At 51.7% G+C, this 290-nt stretch overlaps 1 protein-coding gene across 1 annotated transcript in view; it reads left to right on the forward strand.

Annotated features, from left to right (window-relative positions):
• Positions 1–144: 144 nt before the first annotated feature.
• Positions 145–290, forward strand: part of EMH_0013920 (uncharacterized protein) — a gene marked incomplete at both ends in the record, with an annotated part of 1,105 nt that continues 959 nt past the window's right edge. The window contains one exon of the mRNA XM_013499961.1: positions 145–288. Coding sequence (XP_013355415.1) covers positions 145–288 — 144 coding nt within the window. The remainder of the gene's footprint in view (positions 289–290) is intronic.

The following is a 290-nucleotide window of genomic DNA, read 5'->3' on the forward strand; positions in this document are numbered from 1 at the left end:
TTTAATTTATTATGGATTCCTATCAATGCTGCCTTTCAGCAAGCAGCAAGATATAAAAAACATCTGCTGCAGCAGCAGCAGCAGCAGCAGCAGCAGCAGCAGCAGCTGCAGCAGCAGCTGCTGCAGCAGGAGAGGGAGAGAGATATGGAAAAAGAAAAAACGGAAAAAGGATATGGGCAAGACGCAGAGCTACAGCAGCAGCAGGGTTATATAGATCCTGCTGCTGCTGCTGCTGCTGCTGCTGCTGCAGCAGCAGCAACACCAGCAGCAGCAGCAGCAGCACCAGCAGC

This window comes from Eimeria mitis, genomic scaffold, assembly GCF_000499745.2.
Source record: "Eimeria mitis Houghton genomic scaffold, Emh_scaff487, whole genome shotgun sequence".
Classification (NCBI taxonomy): Eukaryota; Apicomplexa; class Conoidasida; order Eucoccidiorida; family Eimeriidae; genus Eimeria; species Eimeria mitis.